This window comes from Andrena cerasifolii, chromosome 3 (genome assembly GCF_050908995.1).
Source record: "Andrena cerasifolii isolate SP2316 chromosome 3, iyAndCera1_principal, whole genome shotgun sequence".
Classification (NCBI taxonomy): domain Eukaryota; kingdom Metazoa; phylum Arthropoda; class Insecta; order Hymenoptera; family Andrenidae; genus Andrena; species Andrena cerasifolii.
Window position 1 is genome coordinate 9,114,315 of NC_135120.1, and position 27,025 is coordinate 9,141,339.

Here is a 27,025-nt window from a genome sequence, read left to right on the forward strand (position 1 = left end):
AAAAACTGCACGCCCGTAACCGCAGTTTGCCGAAGTGACTATCACGAGCAGACGCGGCATAACACAGTGGTAACGTACGATGACATTTCCCTCCGCCCTGGTCCGTGCAAGATTTCCATTGCGACGGCCCTGTTCCCTGCAAGTTCCATACTTAGTCATCGATCCATTCGAATAGATCACCTGTCCCACCCAACCCAAGTTTAAAAATCGACCTTTACTATTCTTTTCGCTATTCCAACCAAATATATTTTTTTTTTAAACGACGAGACGCGTCAGTTAGCAAACTAATCCTTCTAGCTTCTCAAAAAAACTCAAGTTGCTTGGACCAATTCTAAAAAAGTTATGCGATTTTAAAAAGTGTCTGTCGTATAGCGTTACTAATGAAGCTACTAGTACGACGAGCTTCGCTTCTTTTCGTAGACCCTTTTTAGGTACTTTCGAGTAGTAATTATTATTATTATTATTTTTTTTATATGCGGGAAAAAACCCTTTAGAGTACATAATATACAGGTAAATACAAGTAAGATTAAACCGTCCGCGTACTACAAAACAATAAAACGCGAGGTTGAAAGATTATTCTAAGAGTTGGTCAAACAATTGATTCCGAAATGAATTTCGAGATATAGAGAACAAATCTATATCCGCGAGGCACTGATTGACCTCCTCCATGGCACGGTTTATGGGGTAATGGAATGTCGAAACTATTCTCATTAGTTTCCAGCTTAATGTGTCTATTATCAAATTAGATGTCTCCTTTGCGCCTGGATTTCTACACATGTGTGGGTGATGATAAAAGTGGTGTAAGAGAAAACCAAAAAATTCAGACTTCTCTCATCTTATGTTATACTGATTTATATTTCAATATTGTGAAAGAATTGTTGCAAAGTAGCCGTCAAGTACCCAAGCAATGACAGGTAGTGTCACTTTCATAATGAACCGCGACAGTTTCACGTTCATTTCTCTGCAAGTAAATTGTCCGAATGGAAATAATTACATATTTTTGCATTATGTATTAACCTCAAATGTGGGGCAAGAAATAAGAAAAAAACAGAAAGAAAACCCGGAATATACTTAATTGTGCTGAAAATATAAGAAAAATAAGCAGAAATAGTGGTAGAGAATTCATTTAAAAAAAAAATAGTTAAGTTGTTATGGCAAAGTATTCGAAAATAAAAGTTGCTTTTGTTCGAAAGCATATTTGAATCTATTAAGTTGTGGACATTGAAAAAACTACGTTCTCACCGTCTTCATAATCACGGGCACAAATGTGATTAACGATCCAGAGTTTCCTTGCCGCCAGCACCTTTCGATCGAGAAATTCGCGAGGAATTTCGCGGATCAATTGTTCCCGCGTCACGAGAGGCGGGTCTGTTTTCACCTGGCAGGGAGAACAGAATCTAAGAGGCGTCGGCCGACAGTTCGTCGGCGTTTCCTTCCTCGCGTTCGCGCGTGTTCGCCGTTCTACTTCAATTAAGTCGGACAGCCTGAGGAGCAATTAAGCAAGCTGCACGATCGGCCAAAGGGATTCGAACCGATGGCCTGAGAGAGTGACGGAATTGCACGGTTTCGGTCGTTACGTCGTAACGGAGACAACGCGGGGCAGCTTGGCTACTGGGAATTGCGGCTAACAATTGATTCTACGGTCCAAGCACGCTTCTAATTTGTCCTAATGCCGCCGAGGAACGAACCGAATTTCGGTTCGGTAATAGCTTTTCGCATGGTGGCCGATAATCGATCAATCCGCGGCACGACCTCGATAAATTTATACCCTGCCGTCTCTCAATTGAAAAATTACCGTGGTCACGCCCCGTCAGGTATTTCTACTGTGTTTAATTGTTTATTCGAAAGAAGCACAGGTTATTGGAAATCCTCGGGTTATCTCGTAATCTACGCAGCGCCGATGCGTTTCCATCGATAAATCAAAACGACGCAGCCGTTCGATACACGCGCAAATAAATGGAAGCGTTCCCGTCACTTTCAGGGGTTGTTGGTTCATCCTTCTTACATTTTTTCCCCCGTCTTGTACCTTCGAACCGCCTGGCAGGTTCAACTTTCATGCCATTTCGCCTGACGACTCGTGGGAAAGCGATTTGTTATGCCGCGGCACAAAACCTCTAACGCTTAACTTTGTGTATCGAACGAAACGGGACAGGGTGAGGAGTATCCACTTCATTGAAAAGTCGTCAAGGTTCTTGCTGGGGGAGAAATACGTAACAGAGCAGGACTGTTATGTGGGATGAAATGCATCGAGAAGTCGGAGCTTCGGATAGCAGTGATTCTGAAAAGTCTCCTAAAAACTCTGCGATCTCATACTTTTTTTCCCAACGGTTATATCGACTGTGCTGAAGAAAAAACTCTTCGAGTTAAGTGTAGAAATATGTAGTTCCCGATGCATAAAAAAAAGTGGATTAAAAACAGTTTCTACGGTACGTTAGCTGCATTTAAAGATCACTTGGGTGGACTTGATGCGTAGAAGGCTGACACTCATGGGCCTTTAAAAAAGTACCTACGTATTCTTTCCATCGGGTGATACGTTACTCCAATTTAATTTTAGTTTATACGTAATCCCTTTTCTCTGTTTTCTTTATTTCTTATCCTTGTAAAGGGCGATATACCCGTGCAATAACAGTAAAAATAATAATAATAATAAAAAGCGAAAAGTGTCTCGTTCCGAATTGTTTTTTTTTTAATGAAAGTACGCGTTTGTGACAGTTCCATTATTTACACCAAGGAGATTATTTTTCACACGTCACAAAAATAAACTCTGCGATAGCTTGATCCACCGTCTCTTTCGATTCACGGTCAAACGTACACGCGAGCTTGGTGTAATCGCGAAAACCATTGCATTCGAGGTAGATATCTGACGCGAAATTGATTTGGTGTACAACGGATTTCACGCTAACGGGCAACAGCGAACCAATTAAAATCTCCATTTAAATCGTGGAGAAAAAGGACGAGCGAATGACTTTCGGATCTGGTCGCCGTGGCGCGGGAAAACCACAGCAATTATCACTTTTCTTATGGTTAACATTCAGACGAATTATCGAACATCTAAAGTCTCTTTGATGAAAGCAATCGACGACCATGCTTTAAAATGTTCTTTTAATTACAGCGCGTAATTCAGTGAGATATACTAGATTTTTATATTTTTAACTATTACGTGACTAGTTAAATTTTCACAATAACACTTAGAAGATATTTAGGTCAACAGGCAAAGAGCAAAAGATGAGGGGGGAAACAGACAGGTATTGATTTTCAATTCACCATTGACACGTATAACCAGTTCGCCGTTAAGCATCTGTCCTTTTTTATGGCCAGGGTTATTGTTTACCTCGCATATTGTTTACGAGTTATACACACGCATACGCGTGCACGGTATACAACTTTGTTATTAAATACGTGCTTTACATAATATTTTCGCTGTAGAGCGAAACATATATTTCATCTGTGTAGCCAAAGTGTCGGGCTTCTAAATGGATCCGAATAATCGAGACAGAATAATAACGAACTTCTCCCCCTTAATTACGCTCCTTTTAGCACCGATTTACTAGCATTTAAAAGGTCTTATTCCGCTTCATCAGATTTACAATTCCGCGCTCCTTCATTCACGAGGGAACTTGCATTAAAAATCGAAAATAGGAAGTAATTTCAATGAAGCCTACTTCTACGAAACAGTCTTCCCCGTGTAAGAGTAGCTCCATGAAATTTCGTGCTCGAATCGTTCGCGTTCAATGGGCGCGCTAATCTTTTGTGCTCGAGAAGCTCGAGCACCCTCGCGCGTCTCTTTGTCGTTCGAACGCGTATAATAATTTCCTTCGAGGGCCAGAGTGCACTCGAACGATAACGTTTCCGCGCAAGCCATTTAAGTATAGGCCACGCGGAAAAAAAATAGCCTTTGCAGCCCTCGTCTGACGAATTTCGTTCGCTTGCCCCGTAAGAATCTTTTAATTAAGGGAAGTTATCGAGAGTCTGACAGGCTCCACGAAGATGTAATCGCTGCAATAGCGTCTGTCGTTAAATTGGCAAAAGTGCCGGCTACAGAACTTTATACCCATATGAGCAAATTGAAACGTTCTCATGAATATTGGCAAGCGTATACAGGGGACTTTGATGCAGAAATAGGGACACTGATCTGTTAACACTGAGATACACGTTACACAATCCTTTCCCAATTTGTAATCTGAGACTTCTTTTTTACAATTTAAGTGATTAAATTTGATTTGGGTTATGTTTAACCCCTTACTTTAAAATGGCGTATCCGAACCGTCATGGATTTTCTGTTTTTTAGGATTTTTTTTGTATATTTTATTCAACAATCTCGGAAATCAATTGTAAGGCAAGGGGTTAAATGTTACACGCAAGTTATCAAGGCGGTATGCTTCTATTTCTATCTTACAATTTTTGTGTATTCTGAATGTCAGGTAAACATGGGTATGCTTGTCGAGGTTTAGCTTCGAGAATCGCGGAAATTCCCGAAATCAGCGATTTTCGACCTTATTCCGCGATCTTTAAAGGTTTGTAGCTCAGAGCAACGTTAATCAATTTGAATGAAATTTTAGGTATGCATACAACTTACTTCAATCTACAAACGGGTTTTTTGAATTTTTATTACAGACTCGAAAAAAAATTTTAAAAAACAACCTTTACTATTTTTGTTGTTATTCCTATCAATTGCATTTTTTTCAAAACGACGAAACACGTCACTTAGAAAACTAATCCTTCTAGCTTCTCGAAAAAAAAACTCACGTCGTTTGGACTAATTCTAAAACAGTTATGCGATTTTAAAAGTTGTAAAATTTCTTTCGTCCGCCACTGTACATATATATATATCTACGTCTCTGCAGTGAACTCAGCCGCTACCGTTTCCGGAGCGGTTCCCGATGCTCTTGGCATAGTTCTATACCAGCGCTGTCCAGCGTAGGGGCCCCTCACGCGCCCGCTTCCCCTTCCAATCTTTCTTTCGCGCGGCGTGCCTTCCGTTGTCAAGGAGACTGAGCCACGCTACGAAGGCTGCCATGACGGGCTAGCCGGGCTAGCGTCCTCACGGTTAGCGACGCGCGGTATCCCTGACAACGCGGACGAGAGTGGGAGAACCCCAAGCTCCCGCGGGAGCCACCTTGGACAGCGCTGTTCTATACTCTACGCTCAACCTTCCGCAGTGAGTGCGGCCGCTACCGTCTCCGGAGCGATTCCCGGCACTCTCGCTAGAGTTCTATTCTATGGTTCTGTAGACCTTGCCTTCGCCAAACGGTTAAGCTGCTACCTACTATAGTCTGATTTTCGAGAGTTGAGACCTGAGGCGGGTCCCTCGGACGGAGCGTGGTTTAAGCAGGAACCAATGGTACGCTACATATTGCGTGCGGTGTTGCCACCATTGGTTCCTGCTTAAACCACGCTCCGTCCGAGGGACCCACCTCAGGTCTCAACTCTCGAAGATCAGACTATATTAGGAGCAACGCTTGAAACCTCCGCGAAAACAAAGTTCTCAACCTCACAAATGATAGGTCCAAAAAGGAGCATCAGTAGCTTTGTACATTGAGAACCAGTCGCTACCGTCTTCGGAGCGTGCTGTAATTCTTCTGGATAGTACTTAAGCTCCCTTTAGACTCTAGCATTCGTTTGGTCACAGAAATGTATTCGAATTGACTAGACCCTTGTGTTGCTGCACGCTCCCTTTTATACTGGAAAATTGGCGGGCTGGCGCATGCGCAGTGAGTCGCTACTTGATATTTCGCGTTTTACTCGCTTAATACATTATGTTTTGCCTTGCGCTTTTATCAGTAGCTACATTTAATTATCCCCAACGTTTCTGTAATATTTGTTCCTTTAATATTTGCTTAAATCATAAATTATACATAAAAGTATGTACAATGAGTCTGCGCGGTGTTGTAGTAGAGGTTATGTGGTAATGTGGCATGGTTCTGTTTTATCGACAATCGATATTGCTCGGTTGGAGTTCCCGTGGGACGTTACAATAGCAAACACAACTCCCAAAGGACCATTCCTCGCGAAGCGTTCTAATTGAGTTGTTGACAGTCGTTTTTATTCGTGTTTTTTAATACGCGAGCGAATATTGGCAAACCAGTGACTGAACAACTCGAAAGAATTATTACGTCTGTCTTTTACAATTGCATAACGAACGTGTCTAACAACGCGAACGTAAGACGAGTGCGCCATCTCAGTGCACAAGACATCGTCGGAACAAGCAAAAATATACGTTCTATAGCTTCGAAAACTTGCTGCTAATGGTACAGTAGAGTGAATGTATATATGTTCGTGAGTGCAACTGCTTCTGACATTCAAATGGCGCACGCCAGAAGTCGGCTGCGTAAACTTCAACTGCCTCCGCCTCGAGAATGAAGTCTCAGCTCGCAAAATGGTAAGTGACACTTTCATCCCTAATGGTATCACGAACATCCATATTTTGTCACGTGACGTCGTGCTCTAGTTCGTTATTCAGCAACAATCCATTCGAAATGCGAATATTTTTCGCTCCGTCAATTATTTTGGATGAATGATGGAATGCAGGCGATCGATTCTAATTGCCCCGACATTTGTATTCGCTTCAATTTATATTACGCTGATACAATATTACCGTGAAATATGAAACTCGCGCTTTGTCCGCTCGCGGTATTGCCTATGCAGCAAATCCGCCGCTACGCAACACTGCAAGCGTGAGTTGGCACAAAAGTAGGTTACGAATAACCAGCGCTAAAAATTCCAAAAATCTTCACGAAACCCGATATCGGGGGGGTTTTTTTTTCGCGTGGAACCAGAGATGGCCTCGCAACTCGCAGCGGGACTTCAACCCCTACGCTAGAAAGGTTAATTAATTATCTGACCACGTTAGCCTTGAGAGATGCTACAACTCTGCGCGCGGCTACTGTAGTGGTAAAATTTTACGACGGAGAGGTAGTTCGAAGTTATATACCTAAATCTCCCCACTAGAGCGTACCCTAGGCTCGCCGGTATTACCAGCGCTAGTACGAGAATTACTAAATTCATAACGGATGAAATTATGGAGGCCAACGAACATATTAAGCGCGCATCGTTATTATTAATAACGAATAGAATTCGCAACGTTGCTATCCCATATTAATTACGTATTGTCTATCACAGCGATACAGCCATATTAATACATTCCATCGGGATGCTTCTCTGCCGTATTAATCGTCGATGTGGCGATCAGGCTCTCGTCGAACGGTCGCGCATTCCTCGCGCAATTTCGGCCGGCGTCTACCGCGTGAACTTTATCAATGCAATTTAGCCGAGATTGCCCGAGCATCTTCATCAAGAGTGCCGGCTCCATGGCGTGTTCATTGTTCCAGTTTCGTGAGGTGCACAACGGATAATTGTTCGAACCAGCAGGGACATTAGCAGCGTCGAAGCACGCGCCATACACGTCGCGGTAGAAACGGGAACGAACGGAACGGAGCAGCTGTTTCCATTAATAAATGACGGCGGACCGGATGGTTCAGGGCGACTCGCGTTTTGTATAGGGTTTGTCTCCGCTCCTTTTTTTTTTCTTCTTCTTTCGCGAGGAATTCAAACGCGACTTCGTTTTCACCCGTTCGCATTCAGGGACGCGACATTCATTTACGACGCGCTGCTGTAAGGTGGGCTATTTCGCAGGCGTCGACTGAATAACATTCGTACTTTTGAAAATCACTGGAAATAGTTCGGGGCAAGTGGTTGCGTAATGTGAAGGACACCGTGTCGAAGGATTTTCGATTTAATATTACGCTCGACGGAATTTCATTAAATTTCGGACTCCGTAGGAGATCAGTCTTCATGCTTGAGTCACTTGTTCCCCTGCGTTCTAATTATGAGTCTCTGGTATTGTCTCTTTAATCTTATTAGCCAAGTCACTATGCTCAGCAAATTATCCTTCCATATTCTTGGGAAGAACGTTGAAGGGATTGAACGTAGTGCACCATCTTTAAAATGTGGCTTCAGCAAAGGTGGAATCAGACGGCGCGTGAATCGGGGATCTTTGCGCGCGAATCGCCGATTCACGCGCCGCGGGATCGCTCGTGGCTCGCCGACTCGTCGAACCTGGACGAGCCGAGCAAGCTCACCGATTCACGCGCCGTCTGATTCCACCTTAACAAAGGCCTCGCACAGGTGCGTAAATACACCCAAGAACTGACAAATAAACGTTCGCTTCGTTCTACAGAACAAACCAGCATGGCTGACTAATTTTCTGTCCACGCACCGCGTTTGCTTTCTGTTCAATGCAAACAGAGTGCCAGCCAGCCGTTACAAAATTTACCAGAACACATTACGACGGTAAACAGGGAAGAATACCATCGCGAAACGGTCTAGGTGTCCAGAGAAAGACGTCTAGAAAATGGTATCGCTCCTTTTGTTATCCCAACACCGTTTTGCTTTCAAGCTAATGCAATTGTCCTCTTCTGCGGCTAGAAAATGGTGGGTGGAACTTGTTTCCAGAATTATTACCGCTTTTCTTCAGATCCCCTGATCTCCTCAACGCATTTTCCTGCTAGATGCTACATCAAGTATAGTTGGATCTCGGGCACTCCAATTATAATATTTAAATTCCATATTTTCATCTATTTTTGAGCCCACTATCTCCGCATATGCCACAGGTGCCGTTTTTCTCTTGGAACATAATTCCCTTTGAATATAGTGCGTTTGAATGGTACGTAGTTGCGCCAAATTCAAGTAGAACTGCTTCCTTTTCAACCCTCTGCTCTGCTTCCCCAAAAGGAAAAGTCTGCTCATTCCCGCCCACAGGCACTCGCAAATTACCAGCTTGCGTCGTCGTCGTGCAATCAGAGTGATAGTTACCATAGCGGCTGGAAACGACATTGTCCCACCGGCAACCCTCCTGCCTCCAGATAAAATTTCAGGTAATTGATAAAGTTAACAACCTGCTGGGCCCCGAAACGAGCGCGTATCGCGGCACTCCTCGTCATCGAGACTCGTTGCTCGTTATCCAACACCTTCACCCGCGAAATCGCGCGCATTATACTAGCAAGCAGATTACGAGCGGCCGAAAGTTGGCCTGTCCATTGAAATAAACACTTATTAACCGCGCAGCTTCCACGGGATACGAATGTTTGCAGCTTGCGCGTACGCTATTGCCATCCCGCGGATATACCCCCTGCATAACAAACAACTGGCGATTACGCGCTTATCAACTGGCCGCACGAAGCCAGTTAATGCACGCTATTATAATATCCCCTAGCATAAGCGCGATTACCCGAGGGGCGTCTGTAATAATAGTAAAGTTCGAGGGCCTCTGCGGCGTTAAAAGTGGCCCCCGGTTATTTCATCACCAAAATTGACAAAAAGTTATATCGAGGTGGATGAACCAGCTCATGAAATGGTCGCAGAAAAATATCAAATGCAAACAAGCTGTATCGTTCAGATCTTAGGCGTATCAAATGGGATTGCTGTTTCATTATTTTTATCGCAATATGAAACTTCAGATGAAAATATAGAAGCACTTTTGGATATACTTCCGAATGGCCCCAGTGGTCGATCGACACGAGGTTTGAGGGAAGGGGTGCGGAGAGGGTGTGGACCCTAAATCTAAAATTGTAACTTCAGGTAATTTATTAGTTTCATTCCCCTCACATCCGCGGACCCCCCAGGCGCCTAAAAGGTACGCGCATTTAGCTGAAATTCATAGTCAATTTTCTCGAAAACGAGGCGCAATATTAAAAAATTGTATTGTATATTTTCGTCTTATTTTGGCCCATAGAATCACCCCCTAGAGTATTGACTATCAGTAGAGTAATAGGTACCCACCCTGTATCATACGTTGGAGCGAGTTTCCGCAAGTTTCTGATTCAAATCTCGACACTCACATCGGTTCGCTACCATGCTTTACGCGTCCGCAAGCGGGCGCGAGCCCCCCGCACTAATCTAGCCCCAACCAATACTAGTACCCGGAACAAGTTGAAAAGTGGAATGCATTATGTCGGAATAAGTCAACAGACATAATAAAAGTCTTTTATTAATATCTCTGAAACTAATAAATTCCCGAAGTAATAATTTTAGATTTAGGATCCACACACCCTCCCCACCCTTCCCATTAAACCTCACGTCGATCGGCCACTGGGGCCATTCGGAAGTATAGCCGCACTTTTATTCACTCGTTAATAAACACATCTTGGTGTATTCACAATTGAAGTTACCTAGTGATGGAGGCAAACTAATTATCCACGTCCACCCACTATAAACTAAGATAAATATCCAGCAGCGACACTATCGAATATCGTTGTACCGATTACCCTGGATACAGCTTTCTAAGTAATGGAAAAACTTCCCAGATAGAGCGCGCTGCAGCCGGAATCGCTGGATTGGAAAACAATATTAAGCGGAGCGTGGGAGGAAGAACGCGCGATTCGACTCGAAAGCGGCTCGGTAATGAATGCGTATTTCATCGTGCATCGATAATAGCCAAGCACCGCGATATTTACGATCCCGGGCGGATAATCTATGCGCCGCTTCCCGTAATTAAGTTCAGTTATGCGCGAAAATCTCCGCAGGGCCGGGACGTCGAACGCGCGTTATCCGATGGTTGTCGGGCTGCTACGACAATGCCGCCGTTATCGATGACGCGAAACTTTTGTTCGGAGACGTCGGGCTCGTTTCCGCGACGATCCAGCGACGTTTACAATAATCACGACCGCGATTCTGCCGGGAGAAGCTCGGGATCCTAACAAGATAGTCTCTTGCCTCGAAGAAGCGAGACAACCGCGCGAGAACAATGGGGTTCGCGGACGGATCTCGAAATTGGGTCGTGGAAATAGTCTGCTGGCTGCAGACGATGTATCCCTGAGAGATCGGCTAACTAGCTGTAATTTCAGACACCGCGAGGACGTATAATCGTGGATCAATGGCTCTGTCGTTTAAATGGAATAATTTATACGAGCGTGTGTAGAAAGATCGTGCACTAAACTGTTTTTAACGTTTATCATTAATTAAAGCAACCGAGAAGCTACTGCCCCGTTAAAATGGAAACTTATCGCAGTGTTTCCCAACCTTTGTGTCGCGAAGTGTTTTCTGGAGGGTCGCCGCGGTTATTTTTAGTTGACGATTCGTTGAACTTATTTATTTGAATGTGGTTACATTGACGATGTAATTGATGATGTAACACTGATTTTTTATAAATGGAAGAAAGGAAAGCTGGTTACCCAGACGCACAGTGGGCGATTTTGGCAATCTAGCTTTACTAAATTAGTAACTTTTTACTGGCTTAAGTTATTTGGCTAAATTTTTTTTAATATCTTTTTAATGTCTTCAGAGCGTAGAAAGCTTCGTTATAAGTATAACATTTTAGTCGTACTCATATTTTTAATGAAGAAAAAATGGTCAAATGTCACTTTCGTATGGTATTTCGGGTCTTCCAGCTTTTGATCTTGATGTTGAAGAAGACTGTGCGAAGGGTAGAATTTTATTCGGTAACACAAATTGCAAATTTAGCCAGTTTTCATTGTTGGAAACAAATCTGTCCAAATGCCTGTTGCATTTCTCCCACTTTGCTTTAAGTCTTGTTATAAAGCACGAAACTGACTTTTGTAGATCAGATATTGTTTCCGCATCAGGTTCACATATATTGTATTTATTTAAAATAAACGAAGAATCGAGAGCGCGTTTTCGTCTCGAACGTGTTACTTGTTAAATTGATTTTCTTCAAAACGCGCAAATATGCGCAGCCAATTTTTCTACAACATAATCCTGTTTAGTCATTAATTGATACGTGCCATGAATTTGATTGAAGAGAGCTGCAGAAAATTTTTAAAGTCTTCTGAAACTTAAAAAAACTTTTATCGTACTGTACAACGTTAATACTTTAAAAAACCGCTTTTACAAAACTTAGTAATAAATGCTATATTGTCAAAAATACATTAGAAAAAACGAAATTGCAGAATATAGATGAACACTAAAATTATTTTCTTTTAAAAATGAAATACGAAATCACAGTGCAATCATAAAACCTCATTTTATAAATACCTGTAAAAGAAATTCATAAAAAGAGTAACGGTACTATTAATGGAACTTGTATATTATATCATGACATAAAAGTTTTTATCTTCAGGAAGAATTTATATTTCAGTAAAGTAAAGCTAGATTGCCAAAATCGCCCACTGTGAGACGCAAGCACAGCCACCACACTAAATAAGATAATTAAATATCTTTAGGGAGATTCAATGTATGCATTAAGACAACTAAATATTATTAAGTTAGAATTCTATTCTGAAACACCTATTTTTAATGTGTTTTCTTTACCTCATTTGAATATTATAAAAGGCGCCCGCGACTCAAAACAGTTTGGGAAGCACTGACTTATTGTCTCCATGCTGAATTCAATTCCGTTGAGCGCTGCTCGAACGACGGTTTCCGGCGTCGACGAAATCGGACGGCGGCATTTCCGAAGCGAGCTTTAATTTCGCGAAACGAGCTTCCTCCTAGGATACGTTACTTTCATTGCGCCCGCGAAGTGGTGCTTGCCAGCGTTTTGCAACCTAAAACCGCCCAAATGGAGCTCGCGATTTCCAAACGCTAACGTCCGCTCTCCGCGCAGCATTGTACTCGGCTGGAAAAAAGCCGTCGTGGAATCAACGAGTTCAACAAGTTACCTTGAAAAAGCAATTAAGTGCGGCGCTCATCTCTGTCGCGGTGGAAACAACAGTGACGCTTAATTTCGCATCACTGGTCGCAAAACGTTTTCGCAGCCAGACGTCGAACAGCCCGCTTGATGATTCCAAGTTTAATAACGCGGCGATTTTCGCGGTTTGTTTGGCACACAGCGTACGTCGCGTCTATGAGAACTTCGCTGGGAACGACGGGCGCGCGTCGCAAGCCAACAAATGAAACCGCGTTTTCGTGAAACACCGTCCCGTCCTAGGAAAGCATTTGTGCGAAACGTCATAATTTAAACGCGCCCTGCAGGATACAGGTTTCCATACAGTGAATAAATCCATATGATGTTTTGGGCAAACGTGAGGGAACGAAAATGATTCGTCGCTTGGAGAAAATATGTTCAATTAGTCATCCAGTTTCCAGGGGTAGCGCGCGTCGCGGAACAATGAATATAAAATTCGTGGGAAACCGTAAATTCGCGTGCACACACCGACGTACTCGGCACACACAGCAGGGGAATTAATCTCGATTAAACGAGTGAAGCTTCGTAGCGGTGTTGTATTATTAGCCGATCGCGAGAGCTGCGTGGAATTTTGGCGATAATAAATAAACGTGGAGGAGTGCATCGAGCCGGTGAAGGAGTTAAATAAAATGACGAACGAATGACTACCTAAGCGGTATGCAAACAGAGACAAAATATTGGACATGGAGGTAACAGACGTGTCGAAGCTTAATTAAAACTGTTGGCTACGGCTTACCTCGCTCGTGTATACTTCAAACAGGGATGAAGGGAGAGGGATTGGGAGACACGGATGTTGTAAAAGAAATTGGAGTGGGCCCAGGTCTTAATTTCAGCACGCGCAAGTGCGAATCGAGGGCTCATCGCTTTTAATGAATCCCGCCGATCGCGGGGAACGCCTCGAGAGATCTGAATCTAGGTCCCCGCGCTTTTCACGCTCGACGAGCCGTATCGAGTTCAGGAACCGTACGCGTGCCCGCGTTTCACACCCTGTTTGCTGAGACCGTCCGTTTAAGCTGTGCGTTGCGGAGCGTCGCATCAAAGCACAAACTTTTACGGGTCTGACTCGTGCACTCGGTAACCGAGGGCTAAATTCGCCCTCTTCGCGACGAACACTATGCTGAGCAAGCACAGAGGGAATGTGAAGAACGTTCCAAAACCGATCAGTGATTAAAAACGCGCATGATTCCATTCGATTCACAAGGGGAGGTCGCGGCATCTCGGACACGGATTTTGATGAATCTTATATATGTTGTAGTGTAGGTGTAGTAGACCAATATATGTCTGACATGTTGGGTTCACTAGCCCAGAGTTTCCGAAATATTAATACAAAAAGATGTTTATGCGTTGACGAACAGAAGCGATAGCGAAGTTTATTGTAACGATGAATAGCGGCGCGTGTAAAGGGCAGGTCTCGCACCGGAACTTTCACCGGTTCGATTCTCAGTGGGATCACTTCTTTTTCTATATATGGCACCAATAAAAAATAGATCTGTTTTACGCGTGAACTACTCTACTTGCACACAAAATTTCATAATTCTCTGAATTTCCGGGTTGCCCAACTTCCCTTGTGAGTCAAGATAAATTTGAAATGCGAGCGCGAAAGCGAGTGGAGGAGTACGAACGGGGCGTAGGTGAAATCAAAGATTCCAATTTTCGTGTGCAGAGGCAATTGCAGGGTGTAAAGCCGGCAATTTCTTAACGGAACGCTTGCGGAGGGGCGAATTGAAAGCATCGCGGAAATCGAGCGAGCTTTGAATACTTAAGTGGGCCGGCCACCAAGAGCCGGGAATGTTTATTGGCAGCGGATCGGTGTTTGCGCGCCCGCCAAATGAAACCGTGGATGTCGTCCTACGTTTGCCCAGCAAAAACAACACCGAACCTCGCCTGCGGACCACATTCACGATGCTTCAAATTTCGACCTGCATTACTGTTTACCCTGCTGCTCTCCGGCATTCGCGCGAGTCCGCATTCGATCGCGTTTAAAACGGTCTCGCGTAACATCTGCGACCGCAGACCAATCTTTGCACAATTCTTCCGCGGTCATATTGATAATATTGGACAGCAAGGCTGTCCTCAAAATTGCAAAGTATATGTTGGACGCGATGCAAAATCGACATCTGGCTACAATAGCATCGTAGACAAATTGACGGTGCTTGGAATCGATATAGCATCGAATTCTCCAAGTTGGGGGAAGAATGGGGTGAACATAATCAGATCAACGCCGCACAATGGGACGACGCGTACAAGTTTCCGGACATCGGCGAAAATATGAAGTACCTTTTTTTTAAATTGATATAATTATACGAGCGTTATCCTTGAGTACTAATGGATGCGACAGTATGAAAAACTGAACTTTTTAAATATTTTAAATCTCGAATTTTTAACAGTAAATACGTTCACTTCTGGAGACGGCTGTTATATGGGTGTAAATAATTAATTAGAATAATGAAAAAAAATTCTACCATCATACTACACACTGGGGTTGATTGTTAAGAAGTTGTTTATGTGAACGAAACCCAAAATTGAATGATTTTATTTAAGTTGTTCAACCTGTCAAACAACGATTGCTTTTTCTCGATTACAGAAAATGTTTAAAATTGTTTAAAAAATGGCTAATATCCATATAATCATTGAAATTCTAGTTTTAAAAAATGCAAACTCCAGCTGCGCCCTTGAGCAGAATTAATAAAATTGTGTACCCATGTGGGACGAAACGAGTAAATATGTAGTGACTCGCATTAATATTCGGACACTTTTTAAAATCGCGTAACTTTTTTAGAATTGGTCCAAACGACTTGAGCTTTTTTTGAGAAGCTAGAAGGATTAGTTTGCTAAATGACGTATTTGGTCGTTTTGAAAAAAAATGTATTTGCTCGGAATAGCGAAAAAAATAGTAAAGGTTGATTTTTAAACTTTTTTTTGTGAGCTTGTAATGAAAATTAAAAAAACAACACGCCTAAATTTTCATCAAAATCGGTTAACGTTGCTCCGAGCTACAAACGTTTAAAGATCGCAGAATAAGGTCGAGAATCGCAAAAATTCCCGAAATCAGCGATTTTCGATTGACTTTGTTAATAACAAAAGTGCTTCGGGGAACATTAACTATTTTATCTTTTGTCTGCAAAGTGTGATCTAAGATTTGAAATCAGAGAATCTGATGAAATTAAGAGATCATTGAAAATATCTTCTTTTGTGGTTTTTCTGTTTATTTATGCCAATTTTGATAAAGATATGATAATCCACATACAATAAGTTTAAATGTCCAGCAATTTATACGTTTCGTCCCACTGTCTGTTTCACCTTCCTCTCTCATATTCATTTTTGCAGAAAAAATAGCACATCTCCTGAATAAAAATTCCTAATTTCTTCTACTCGACGCAGTGGGGTATTTGCACCGAAAACGAGACAAAACTATGTTAAAAATCGCTAAATTTTCAAAGCCTCATAACTTTGCTAAAATCCATCCAACCTTAATGAAACAAACACCATTTTAAAGTTCGAACTTTCTACTTTTCGACTCGTTAAATCACATCCATCGAAATAAGTGTCCACGGGGTAAAATCCGCCCTCAAAGAAGAGTGTGCAAAACTACACACAATTTGTTGACGTGTGTCAAATGCTAGAGAGTGCAAAGAATATTTTTTGCAATTTTTACGTTCACCGTCGAGGAAGTGTGATCGTGTTCGCCTATAAAATAAGTTAAACCTCATCGAAATAGGATGTTTTTTAACAAAGATAGGGCCATGTCCAGAGATGTCTATGTTTCGTCCCACTGTGGGCCGGTACGTTGTAACCGGAACGCACGGGCGCGACAGACAGCATCGCGTCGATTTTCCACGGCAATCGGATATCGCGCTTCGGGTTGGCGAGAACAATCTGTAATCTCCTGTTCCTCGCCAAACACGGGCGCGTCCGCGCTTTTGTCTCGCGGAAAGAGGTTTTTCCATATTTTTGTTTGCCCGCGCAGCGAGATACTATATCGCGTGAAATACGGACGGGGCGGGAGATACGAAACGGTCGCTCGAAATTTCCCTCGTAAATTTCAATACGGTATCCCGTGAAAGCGAAAAGAGTCTGGTGTCGGCCGCGTTCTTTGGCCGGCGATAAAAAGCCTCACCTCCGTATTTATCACCGAGGCGTCTAGCCGAATTGCCGGCTATAAAAACGGGGCCGCACCAGGGAACGATATCGTCTGGCAATCGTTTAACAGGAGACTCGAAAAAGTTCCCTCGTTACCCCCGCGCGTCATAAAGTCGTCAATACGTTTCCGCGCAGCGATACCGGGAGCCACTACTAGCGCCGCATTACGAGGCGAAACTTCGTTCCCCGCGCCGACAGAACGAACGCTCGGCGATAAAACGAGATTTTTAGCCGGCTCTCTCGAATATTCGGTTTATCGAAAGTACCCGCGCTATATCCGCGCGAAATGCGTCATACGCTCAAGTCACGGGACGCTGCGGGGGCGGGCGTGCGCCTGACCTATATAGCAGTCCTATATGGGTAGAACGCGGCTGCGTTATTAAATTATATATCTAATATCGAACGGGCCATCCTGCTCGCGCGTATTTCTTTGGGAGCGTGCCTCGCTGAGGGACATGGGTAGGAACACGCTCGGGATCCTGTGCCGGCACGCTCGACACGTTCCCCCTTAAGGAGGTTCGATGCCGGAGCAAAAATAATGAGAAATCTTTGAAAAGTGTTTTGATCTAATGTCCAAAGTGTAGTCCGCATTGTGTTAAAATATCAAGTCGAGTGACAGCACGGTTTGTGAAAAAATTCATATCAAAGTTGCGCTCTTATACACAGGCTGTTATGGGAGAAGCGATAAAATTTCTATAAAATGTTACACAGAGTCCTTAAAAATAGCGAGAAAGTCCTAAAAATGTTGCAATGAAGAGCTTAATTTTTTTCCTGACTGCGAACGAATTGAGGTTCAGATCGACTTGGGAAAAATTACAGGGTGTGTAAAACATGTGCCATTTCGGGGCAAACCTCTTATAGGGTCCGTAAAAATTCGAGATTTTCATAAAAAAAATTAAGAAGTCGCCGGATTTTTGTAGCGCACAAACAATGATGGTCTGGGTTAAAAAAATTCGGCGACTTCTTAATTTTTTTTATGAAAATGTCGAATTTATACGGACCCTATAAGAGGTTTGCCCCGAAATGGCACATGTTTTACACACCCTGTAATTTTTTCCAAGTCGATCTGAACCTCAATTCGTTCGCAATCAAGGAAAAAATGAAGAGTAACAAATATTCGAGGAAACCGCGTTTAAAGTTTCTGGGTGAAGGCGACGCTATAGGTTGCCGCTTGACGATCTTAGCTGCCAAATCTACAATTTTGCGAATTTTACTGTAAACCAAGCGGCATTTTATTCGGAAAGGATAGTACTTTCGCAAAACGCAATAAAAAAATCGATTTTTCGACTGCCTAGTCCCCTTAAGCTCCTTACTTCGAAACAGGAAAGGGGTGCTCGCGAATTCGACAGTTTCTTCGAGTTAATTCATTGCGAAAGTTCCGTATCGCGCTCGTGAAAATATTAAATACAGCGTCGTCGTTTAAACAGCGGGGGAAAAGCAGTCGGCTGATTCGGCAAGTTTGAAATACACAGGGGGTGGGGGTGCCTAGTTGCGGAACCTCGCAGCTGGCCGATTAAATGTTAAAACAGCGGCGGTTTAACGTGGGAGCATTTAATCGATGAATATGGAAACGCGGTTTAATCCCGCCGAGAGTAGAAGACGTCAGCAGGCGCCGTTTAAAATACAATTATTGCGCTCGTGCATTACGAAGTCGCAAAGCGGTTTGCACGGAGTTACGGAACCACCTGTACCGCTCGCGGGAGAGAGGCTATGCATATAAATCTATTATTACGGGGAACAGGCCGCGAAGAGGAGAGAGGCTGACGGAACACCTGGAACGAGGTCAAGCCCCGAGAAGAGCGGAGGAGCTACGCTTCCCTCAGGAGACACGAGCGGGTGTCGCAGATGTGCGGGCTAAAGTGGAATCGGGGAAATAACGTTCCTCGGACACGAAGCGTCGCGGGAAAGTGAACGCTCCCGCTTGAAATATCGGCGAACTTCCGAGGAGGCAGTGGCGCCGGGGATGGTTCCGCGCGGGGAAGAGCAAAGCGGAGGGCGGACTACAAAGGGTGACTCCTTTAATTATCTGGGAACAACGACGGGAGTCACCGACGACCCGGTAATTAATGTAGCAACAGGGACGCGACAACCTGGTCCCTGTACGAACGGAGACTTATGACTTGAGAAATAATTCACTTACAGCAGGTATATAAGTCGGAGCCTCCAAGACGAAGCTCCTTGTTTCGCGGAATATGTATTCCGCGGAGGCTAAGCGCGTGGAAGACAAGGGTGCGCGAGATATCGAGCTTCCTGAAAGTAGTTTCGAACTTCCCTTTAAGAGTCTACACGGGATTTCCGCGAGGATTAAGAGAATTAAGAACAGACCTGGGGTAATACTGAAGTTACAAAACTTCGGGGTAGCATTCCGATACGATCAGCTTCGTTACTAGCAGTAGCTGTCGTTAAACTTCCTTCTGAATCTACTATCTTAAATCCCGCGTATGAGACTTGCCTTTCGCTCCCCGCCTCCCCCATTCATTCGCTTCTGGGACTACTACCTACGCGGCAGAAGGGTTGACGATTTCAAACGAAATAACACACTTCGCTGATGAAGTCTGTGCATCACTCCTGTCCGTACCCCGATATCATGCAGCCTAGTAATCCACGGCATCGCGCGATTCAATTCCACGAGACGCGAGTTTGATTTTCCCGAATGTAAATAGAGGATCGCCGGCTACGATGCTGTATCGTTATTCAATGGGCTGCAGCATATTTTCCGAGCGATGTCGAAATTTTAAATAAACAACCCCGGCAAGTCGGTGTACGTCCATAGGGCGCGGACAGAACTTTTCCAGGCTGCATTTCGATTCCCCGGGAAAGCTGGATATCGGCGTCGACGCGGCCGCTCGATAATAGCCGTGTGAATTATTTCTTGATACCCGCCGCGGAGAAGTGCGCGTTATCGCCGGCAATTTACGCGAAAGCAGCTCGGTCGTTCGACTTAATCTAGAGACGCGGTAGCGTCGCGACGCCAGGTACATGTTTCGAGACCCTGCATATGTCGACTGTCGCTGCCGCGTATCTTTCACTGGTTTAATTTACAGCACTTTTAGGTAGCTGGACGAAGCCCGGCGTAACAAGGAAATATATTATTATTACGCAGTTTCGTTTTTATTCGGCTCGTTGCTCGCAGGAAATTTTATTCGTTAGGCATTCCGGGAAATTGTGTCGCGATATCTACCGTGTGTATAGAAGCTTATGCGGGCATTGGTTGCGATCGCAGCAAGCCATGTGAAAAGTAATACGAATGAAATGAAAGGGTTTCGCTTCGAATCCGCGTGTTGGCCGAGGGATAAATTAATTTCCGTCGGGAGGACGTTGTCGAGGTATCTAGGATAATTTCGGGACTTTAAATTGCTCTCTGCTCGAGGAATTTGCCGATCGATCTTATCGAACATGATTTCCTAGGGAAACATTTTAATTACGCAACGTCGATTGGATTGACGCGATAAAGGCGCTTTTCCAGGAAAAACGTGCCCGGGGAAAAATAAAATTTCACATGCAGCACTGACGTTGGCAAATTGACGTCAAAGCTTTTCTATTTTGCGACACATTTTTACGGATACTGGTTACTTTGTTTAAGCTGGCTCAACGCACAGCGAAATGAATTGCATGCGTTATTAAGGAGAGAGGGAACCTTTTTTTAATTCAAACTCTGTTCCGCTCGTTAATGATAAAAACAGGATTTCCAAGCAAGACTGTCGCAGCACACTCCAGCGCAAGTTACGCAACTCAAATTAGTCTCCAAGTAGACACTCTCTCAACTTACACAATTAACTCGATTTACACATGTACTCTAAGTTGCTGCGTCGACACTTTCGCTCCAACTCACTCTCGCTCTCCTCAAATAAAGATTCAACGAGATTCACAGTGTTAGAATAAACACATGCACCTCTCGGCAATTAGATCTCAGTCAATTCAACGATCACGAACTACTGTACGCGTCTGACTGACGCATTCGGCACGGCTATTACCAGTCATCCCAAAAAAATCCATTCTCAATTACTCACGTTAATTACACTTTCATATCTAATGAATCCTGAAAGAACCTTCTTAACCCATTAACTGCCAATTTTTTTTTTAATTTTTGGCCGGATAAGTTATATATATGCGCAAAAAGTTGTGTAACAGTATAATTATATTCAACTTATGTTTTGTTTTGAAAGTATTCGATATTTTTGAAAAAGTCCCAAATGGGGATTGTGGCAGGTTGCTTGATAGAAAACTAATAAGAAACTATTTCTTTTATTCCACATGTCCACATGTAACCCGACGTTACATTTACCACATTGTTTTCTTACATTTGTTTCGCGCACTGCGCATTTTCTTTGTTCTCCTTCAAGAGTTCTTTCTAAATAATGCCCTATTGGGTTCGTCCTTACGATTTAGGGAACACGTTTTGAAGCTTGCTTTTGTAGAGAAGGTCTACCATGATTTTTAGAAATTAGGGTCATTTACAGCGTCTTCTAATTCAGCAAGCGTGAAAAACTTCCTAGTACCCTCTACTATCTCTCATCAAATAAAAATAATCTCTATAAGAGAGAAACAAATACTTGATATCAGCCACAATCCCCAAATGGGTATGGTTATAAAATGATCAATAAAATCATTTCAATAAAAAACAAAAGACTGAGTAAGTAACATATCGTTACTATAACCTCTTAATTACATATTTATGTACGGTATTTCATTATAATATAAAAATCAAACCAAAAACATAATGCTTCAAATATAATAATTCTGTTCCGTTCAACTTACAGACGCATTTCAAATTTCTTCGCTTGTTGTAAAGAAACGAAGCACAGAACACACACTTTCTGCTACACACAGTATTGACTGATATGTATATATAAAATGAAACTAAACTGTCAGGCGTATTCCAAAATCCCCAAATGGGGATCGTGGCAGCTAATGGGTTAAATTCATTTACTTCCACTAAAAAAAACTCGCACACACAGCAGATAAGGCCCGGCACCGTGAAGACGATATAATCCAGGTTTAGTCAGAGAGTTAATACCACATCTGCATCGAATCACGAAGCTACCCTCCGTTCTAACGAGTAACTTTATTAATGCGGAGTTACGATAGCCCCGGATGGCCAGGAGCGGGTGGGAGGTTGGGGGATTTGAAGAAAAATTTACTTTACGATATTAGAAGTTCCAGCGTCAGTTTCGTGGAAAGTTCATAACTCGGTATTGCGTCCGATCGCGCCCGCAGCCCTGGCTGGCTCGCCTAATACCTCGCCGTCGCCGTCGACGCGAGATCCTCGGCGAGCGAAAAGTCGTATCAAAAGACCCGCGGAACGTGATTCATCGTTAGCCGGGACGAAAACTCCTGGCCCTGATTTCTGCTTAACCAACCTGGCCCCTCCTCTCCCACGCCGTTCTCCTTTTCCTCGAGTTTGAAAACTCGCCCATTCAGGCTGGTATCTACCCCTCGTTACGTCATCGCCGCGCCAATAACTTCTATCGCCAGACGGGCTCACCGGGGAGGGGGTAAGTGGTTTCTTCTTTAGGGGGCCATCGCGATATTCCCCGGTTGCTCGCCGTAGGCCGCTAGCCTACGGCCAGACCGGATAAAAATTCATAGCCCGGTCTCATAGAGATGTTATCGTCACCTTCCTCGCACCCTCCGACGGAACGAAGAATGCTCCGCCATCCACTCGACCGAGGAACGACGCGAGCCAGCAACGTCAACGGTCGGCCGCTGACGACAACCGCCGGCAGAGTGCACCGTGGGTATTTTAAAAGGCCCTCCCACGATGAAAACACACGGGGGCTTGCCGAGGAGAAGCGTCACATCGCCACCCCTGCCAACTCCGTTGCGGTAAATGGAACATTGGCGCAGTGTTGCTACCTCGCCAAAAGGGACGAGCGATCTTCTTTTCTTCCTTTTCCTTGATTCGTTTCGCTGGAGGAACGGTCGGGCGTAATGAGGTGTCTTGCCGAGGAGGGCGACCGTTTTCGTCTCGAGCCCGGTTAGGGGACTCGTCGTGCAGCGCGCACGGTGAATTCATTAAAAAGTTACTCGTGTTTTTAGGATTCATCGACACGAATGCATATTAACGTCAGATACATACGTCTGAAGTTATTCTTGGACTGATTTATAAATATGATTACTAGAATAATTAATGAATCGGGCAAGTCCAGAGGGATTGGTATTTGATGTCCTTAAACGGAGCCATGATCATTCCCACGATACATGTTTGATTTCTTTCTGGAGTAATTGTCGCGCTGATTCCATCACTCATGTTACAAATCCCTCCTGTCTCCGTTCATTCGACTGCTAATTAAAAGATTAATCATTTCGCCTCGTCGGGGGGGGCGAAATAATTACCGAGCGAGTCGCGACGAGATTAAAACGCGAAGAAAAACACGGGATCGACGCGCTCGGAAGTAACAATTCCCAGGAGAAACTCCACCCCCGCGTCCGATCCCCTGAAATTAGTTCGACGGGCTTTCGGACGGGAATTATTCCGCGCAAAAGACCGCGTGTAATTTGCATCGAGGCGACGCGATTAAAATTCTTTGACCTAGTTGCGGCCGGCATCAGCGACAGGCCGCGCAAATAGAAAATTTTCTCTCGAGCAGAGGCAGAGAAAGAAGAGGCGGAGCTCACTTTCTCGCGAGTCGAACCAACGCAGATTGATTCCTTACCCGACTCCGGAGAAGTATCCTCGCGACGCCACTTCTGGATAACTCTGCCCGACCCCCGAATTCTCGTTATCGACGAGTTTAACGCGAGGGAGGGTTGGCCGACACCCTCTTGCCGCGCTGATTTGCCCCGTCTATCGCGGAATGATGGCGCGGCACGTTGAATCGCGAGTCTCCAACCTCGATTTGTCTCCATTCCCGGGGACAATTGGTGTTGTCGACGAAAAGAAGCACAGCCATACGTTATCTCTCGGTAAGGAGTGTCACGCCGCTACGCTGTCATCCCGCGATACCGTTTCCTACCCGATCAAAGGGGGAATTCAAAGGGCAGGAGATTGAAGTGTCCTACGAACGAGACGCTGCGCGCCTATCGTTCGTACGGGGCGGCGACGAACGCTTTGTTGCCGAGCGTCTGCGTCGCACCAACGAAACAGAGCACTGTGGACGTCTTTCCAGAGTGTTTTAGAGTGAACGAGTTTTCGATTTGTACCCTGGAATTCGGTCGGGTGGAACTTAATCCTTTGAATCGCGGGATCAGTGTCATACGTACCGCGTGTTCAGAGCTTTCGATTGGAGGTCTCAGTAAGTGGAACTAGGCGTCCTGAGTTTAAAATGTTACTAACTCTAAAATTCGCTGAACCTGAACCAGAAAACGGAATTAATCCAACTGAATCCCGCTTTTCATAACCATCAGCAATGAACCGGGCATATCTGAATTCTAAACATATCCCCGTTCATTTATGTCGCGCATCGCCGTCATTATCGTGCAGCAGTGTGTTGTTCGGCAGCACGGTGACATTCCACGAATATCCACCCCAACAATTTCAACGTCGTTTCCTATCAGCTCGCGTCGCTAAATGGGACAGGTTACCAGGGTATTAGTTCGGTATTCCGGGAACAGAATCGTCGCCGGTTGCGTATACACTGTGCAGTGTACCACGGACAGAGCAAACGATTCACGTCACAAGAAACTTTCCAAGGACTGTTCGTTTGCTAGCCGGATTCTTCATCGCGACTGAGGCGGACGAATACACGCTAAGGAGGAGAAAAAAAACAGTGGCCTTCTTACCGAGAATGCTTTGAGGAAGACGAGGCATTGTATAATGCCCTCCATCGTGTCCCCCGTCAGACAGAACGTGCCTGTCAGGTGACGACCTTTTCGGCCAATCACAGAGCAAAGATTGGCTTGAACGTAGGCGTTCTGCGACCGTGTGGCTGCCGTCAATGCTGGCTGGTGCGATCCTGCGCTCATCAAGCGCTCCAACGAGTCCATCTCTCCCCTATCCAACTGATCCTGCCTCCCGTATCTCCTTCAGCTGGGACCGACTTGCTGAATGCTCCTACGGAGATCCACGAAAATAGTTCGTTCAACACCGATAATCCTCTTCCTCGGTCTCTTCTATTTCAACTTAAGCTGGCGTAGATGTATCTCCCTATCAGCCTGGCAATGGCAGGCAAAGCACTCTACTGGCACGCGAGTAACGTCGATGTAACACGATCAGTTTATCGTTTTCTAAAATTCAACGCGACAGTAAAAGGTCGCGTTAACGTTGATATAACCCATCGTCGTCGACAGCGATCAGCTCCCGTGTATTTCAAACTTCACTGAACGGCAAGCGACTGTTCCCTGGTACGCCACGTGCTGACGACAAGCGAATCTGACACGGAGAATGATCCCGATTCTCTCTTGAATCCAGAAACCCTGCGACTTTCGTAGATCATCGACCCGCGTTGCATCCTCATACAGCGTCCGGGTGAAGCAAGCATCTATTCCACTGCGAAGCAGGCTTCGAAGAGTGGGAGTCGCGACAGGCAATGGAATTACAGTCTGATCACTCTGCTACTTCGTTCTCTCGAAGATATCAACCGAGAGACTTTGTATTCTTCGGTGCTCGTTCGTTGTACTCAAAGACTCTTCATTCGCCTTTGCTCTTTGACGCGTGCAGCCGAAAAAAAGTCCTGGTTCCCCTCGACTGTGGTCACTTTAGTGCCAACGACACTCGCGGGGATAGAACGCTTCGATTCTGCACGAACGAGGAGCTGCTCCGTGTACCGTTCTGCTCGTTTCCACTCGACCATGCATCTTAGCATCCAACCGAATGTCTACGAGGTCAGCGTCGCTAGCAGCTCCGAGCAAAGTTCCGGATGGCCGCGATCGCTTGATCGATCGGAATCCAATCGATCGCGACGAGGAGAGGCAAAGCAGGCGATCCTATCGGCGCGTTTACGTCGTCTGCCTATCGATCGGACGCTGGACGCGCTCCATCATGTCCAGTACATTTGTCAGGCCGACACGAATTCCGCTCGGTACTTCGCCCTCCGCTCAGCGTTATCCAAGATCGCGACACCGGTGCTCCGCATCGGCGTGACGGATGCCCGACGCTTTATTAGGATCGTACGATCATGGTGAATCGTGTAAACGTCACCAGTGGACGTAGCCGGAGACAGACAGATTGATCGTTCCTCGGGCAGGCAAGCTACCTGGAGTGATACGTGACTCACGGTTCAGAAAACGATATTCGCGGCGGCTGTGAAGTTCGGCTGGCAGGGAGAAGTCAAGACGGGCTGATCTGAAGCTTACTGGGGGCAACAGGCTGGACGACCCGGCATCCTGTGGGAAATCGAGAACACGCGTTGCGAGGGCTGTGCTGCGGCAGTTTCCAGCGAGCGGCGCGGCTCCGCCGTTTGTGGTGTAGCGTAACGCCTGATCAGGTCGCACATCTCGTAGCAGAGGAAGCAGATGCCTATTATCAGAAACGTATCCATCGTATCGATTACCGTGCCCTCCTCAGTCACGGGTCGAATCAGTCCAGCGGGGGGTAACCTTGCGCCTCTTCTCTTTCAGCAGCTTCGCCAGACGCACCAAAAAGGTTCTCCGGAACGTGTCTCCTAGCTCCTCTGCGGTAAAGTCCTCGTGGCGATGTCAATCACCCGTCGCATTCACCGTGACAGTTCCCTTTGCACCGGAGACGCGCGTAAGCGATCGCGAAGGAAGCACGATCCTCGATATGAACGGTCGACCGTGTCATAAAACAGTCCCCTTGTCAGTCCCGCGAGCTTGGTCACGCGTGCGTGATTCGCTGGCTGCGACCGCAACGAACGGAGGGTACAGGTCAGGGACCGACGATCGAGCGAGACCGCTGACGTGTGGACGTCAGCGCGTCGTGACGCTGCTACCGACAGCGACGTCGAGGCGGTTATTACGATCGTGGGGCACCGTGGATGATCTCAGCGTGGCCAGCGGCGCGGGTCCCGTGGAAAGCAGCCTCGTCGCGCGGTCATTGTTCGCGGTAGCCTTTAAGGGTTAAAACGGCGCACAATTGACGCGTGGCACACACACACACACACTGATCTGGCAGGCAGGCGACGTAGCCTGTGGCTGGAGCGAGCTAGCGACGAGACACTCGCGCGTTCACGCGCGAATAGCTCGCGTGAATAGCTAGCGCCGAGAGGGAGCCACGTAGGGGCGGCGAGGAGGGTGGAGAAGCAAAACACAGACCATGTGAGCGAGGGTGCCTCGGGCTGGATTCGCCGACGTGTCACCGGCTGATCGTCTTTCACCCTCCACCGTCGCTGTGTATCTTCTTGGCGA

At 45.3% G+C, this 27,025-nt stretch overlaps 1 protein-coding gene across 19 annotated transcripts in view; it reads right to left on the minus strand.

Moving 5' to 3' along the window:
- Rg (A kinase anchor protein rugose) overlaps positions 1 to 27,025 on the minus strand; it is a 359,505-nt gene that overhangs the window by 186,894 nt on the left and 145,586 nt on the right. For 8 of the 19 annotated variants that reach the window (XM_076809072.1, XM_076809070.1, XM_076809067.1 and 5 more), the window contains exon 1: positions 24,503 to 26,314. The exons of 6 other annotated variants lie outside the window; for them this stretch is intronic. In XM_076809072.1, coding sequence (XP_076665187.1) covers positions 24,503 to 24,706 — 204 coding nt within the window. In that variant the 5' untranslated portion in view covers positions 24,707 to 26,314. Of the gene's footprint in view, positions 1 to 24,502; positions 26,315 to 27,025 lie in introns of those variants that run through there. 5 more of the 19 variants (XM_076809084.1, XM_076809075.1, XM_076809080.1 and 2 more) reach the window with 2 other exon arrangements.